At 45.5% G+C, this 2,500-nt stretch overlaps 1 protein-coding gene across 2 annotated transcripts in view; it reads right to left on the bottom strand.

Moving 5' to 3' along the window:
- LOC134458075 (mediator of RNA polymerase II transcription subunit 13-like) overlaps positions 1-2,500 on the bottom strand; it is a 188,321-nt gene that overhangs the window by 7,045 nt on the left and 178,776 nt on the right. For both annotated transcript variants that reach the window (XM_063210182.1, XM_063210183.1), the window contains exons 25-26: positions 2,164-2,393; positions 607-749 (exon numbers count right to left, since the gene is read on the bottom strand). In XM_063210182.1, the coding sequence (XP_063066252.1) occupies positions 607-749; positions 2,164-2,393 (373 nt within the window). The remainder of the gene's footprint in view (positions 1-606; positions 750-2,163; positions 2,394-2,500) is intronic.

Genomic DNA, 2,500 nt, shown 5'->3' with positions numbered 1-2,500 from the left:
ATACTTTTTAAATGTAAAATGCATTTCTCAATGCAATATAATGGAATTGCCAATAAAAAAAAACAATTTCCCGAAATGTGCCAAAGTGGATATATACATCATTTTGCAACAAAGCTCTTCAAGTAGTAAATGTATATTTCAGAAAATATGGCATGTTTCATTCTTTGGCTGAATTCAGTTATAACAGAGAGAGTAGAGAGAGAGAGGTTCCATTGGCCCATTGTTTCCGGGTTCTATTATTGCACGTGGGAGGGGGGGAAATCTCCCTTTAGGCAGACCTAGGCAGACCTAAGGACTGTTCTATTCAATGCTAGGAGCATTATGACACGCCCCTTTAGGCAGACCGGAACCTGGTCATGTTAGGTGCCTATAGCAACCTATTACATTGGCATATCTCAATATACTTAAAGAATCTCTGGTTTTAATATGTGCCTGTAATGGCAACAAAACACAGCTTATCAGCACATAAATTCAAAACCAGTAACAAACTACACAGAACTAACTGCACAGAAATAACTAAGTCACAGTAGTCGCAGCAACTCACATTACTGTAACGGCCCACAAGAGTTTGACATAATATAACTCCCACCATCACACACGGCATACCTTTCAGTTCCCCGTGACCCAGTCGACCCAACCGACCAATCACGATCCTCCAGGGCATTGATGTCATCTGGATGATGCCGATGCACCACTCCCACAGCTTCTCCAGACCCTTCTTCCTCGGGGAGAACTTTGGCCGCCGGGACCTGCCATGGTTCAACAGCAACAGCAAGATTAACGTCAGATCTAAGGACCCTCTCGAAAATGAGATTTCTATCTCAAGAGGCTATCCGCTTATAAAGAAAAAAAATTGAATTTGAAATCTACATATCCCAAACTAATTGATTGAAGGATTTCAAAACAACCCACCCACAACAACTCCCATCAGACAGAAATAGATAGGAAGACAGAGTTTGGCATTCCATCGTAAAAGGAAGTGTGTGTGTGTGTGTGTGTGTGTGTGTGTGTGTGTGTGTGTGTGTGTGTGTGTGTGTGTGTGTGTGTGTGTGTGTGTGTGTGTGTGTGTGTGTGTGTGTGTGTGTGTGTGTGCGCGCGCGTGTGTATTTGCTGATTGCTATGAAATTTGCTTCCATCGCTATTTGGATTTGTAATGCTGCCTTTTTGGTGAGATCCAAATAAAAGTACTAAACTGTGTGTGTGTGTATCTGTGTGTGTGTGTGTGTGTGTGTGTGTGTGTGTGTGTGTGTGTGTGTGTCTGTGTGTGTCAGGGCTGTAGTACTCGAGTCCGGACTCGACCCAAGTCCGGTCTCAAGTCCGTTTTTTTATGGACTTGGACTTGTCTCGGACTCGGTATTGTTTGGACTCGGACTTGTCTTGGACTCGGACAATGGTCTTGCCAAATTAGGCTTTTGGACTCCCCAGGTCTGTCATTAAGTTTTGTTTAGAACACTGGCCATCATAGATTGTAAAGTGGAGCTTGAAATGTCATTTGTTTTTATTGTCCCTATTTTATTTATAGATATTGTTGCTATATTTTTTTGTTGTTTATGTACGTGTCAGACTTTTTCTTAAAAAGGAAACATGTAAATGTCAAACAAAGTGCCTTGAAAGAAATGTTTCACAATAAATATATTTGAAACGAAATCCAATAACAAACAAGTTTGTCTTCACATCCATGCCATATAGGTTATCTTCTAAGGTTCACACTATTGACATTCATCCTTTCATTGTTAAACACTGACCGACATGTGACTCGGACTTGACTTGGACTCTAATCTTTTTGGACTCGGTCTTGTCTCGGACTCTAACCTCTTTGGACTCGGACTTGTCTCGGACTTGACTAGTACTGGTCTTGGACTTGTCTTGGACTCTACAAAGGTGGACTTGACTACAGCCCTGGTGTGTGTGTGTGTGCATGCATGCATGCGTGTGTGTGTGTGTGTGTGTGTGTGTGTGTGTGTGTGTGTGTGTGTGTGTGTGTGTGTGTGTGTGTGTGTGTGCGTGTGCGTGCGTGCGTGCGTGCGTGCGTGCGTGCGTGCGTGCGTGCGTGCGTGTGTGTGTGTGTGTGCATGCATGCATGCGTGTGTGTGTGTGTGTGTGTGTGTGTGTGTGTGTGTGTGTGTGTGTGTGTGTGTGTGTGTGTGTGTGCTACACCGTCACCTGTTGGGCACGTCTATATTGATGACGCAGGTCTCCAGTAGCTCCCCCTGCTGGTCAGTGCAGGAGACCAGGATCCAGCGCTGGTCGTGCGACAGGCAGTAGCCCACGAAGAGCACGTTGTAGCGGGCAGACGGCTCGGCCCAGGCCTCCCCCGGCTCTGGCTGCTTGCTACGCGTGGGGCCCCCCAGCACGAAGGGGGGCGAGAACAGCCGCATGGGTGGGCTGGGGTCCTGGGAGAGGAGCGGGTGAGAGGACACGCCGTCAGATGTTACATTGCATTATTATAACACGTTAGAATCTAACGGTTAGATTATGGCATTACGTTATGTTATACATA

Source organism: Engraulis encrasicolus, chromosome 11, assembly GCF_034702125.1.
Source record: "Engraulis encrasicolus isolate BLACKSEA-1 chromosome 11, IST_EnEncr_1.0, whole genome shotgun sequence".
NCBI lineage: Eukaryota > Metazoa > Chordata > Actinopteri > Clupeiformes > Engraulidae > Engraulis > Engraulis encrasicolus.
The sequence above is the reverse complement of the archived record's forward strand: the minus strand, read 5'-3'. Positions and strand labels throughout refer to the sequence as shown.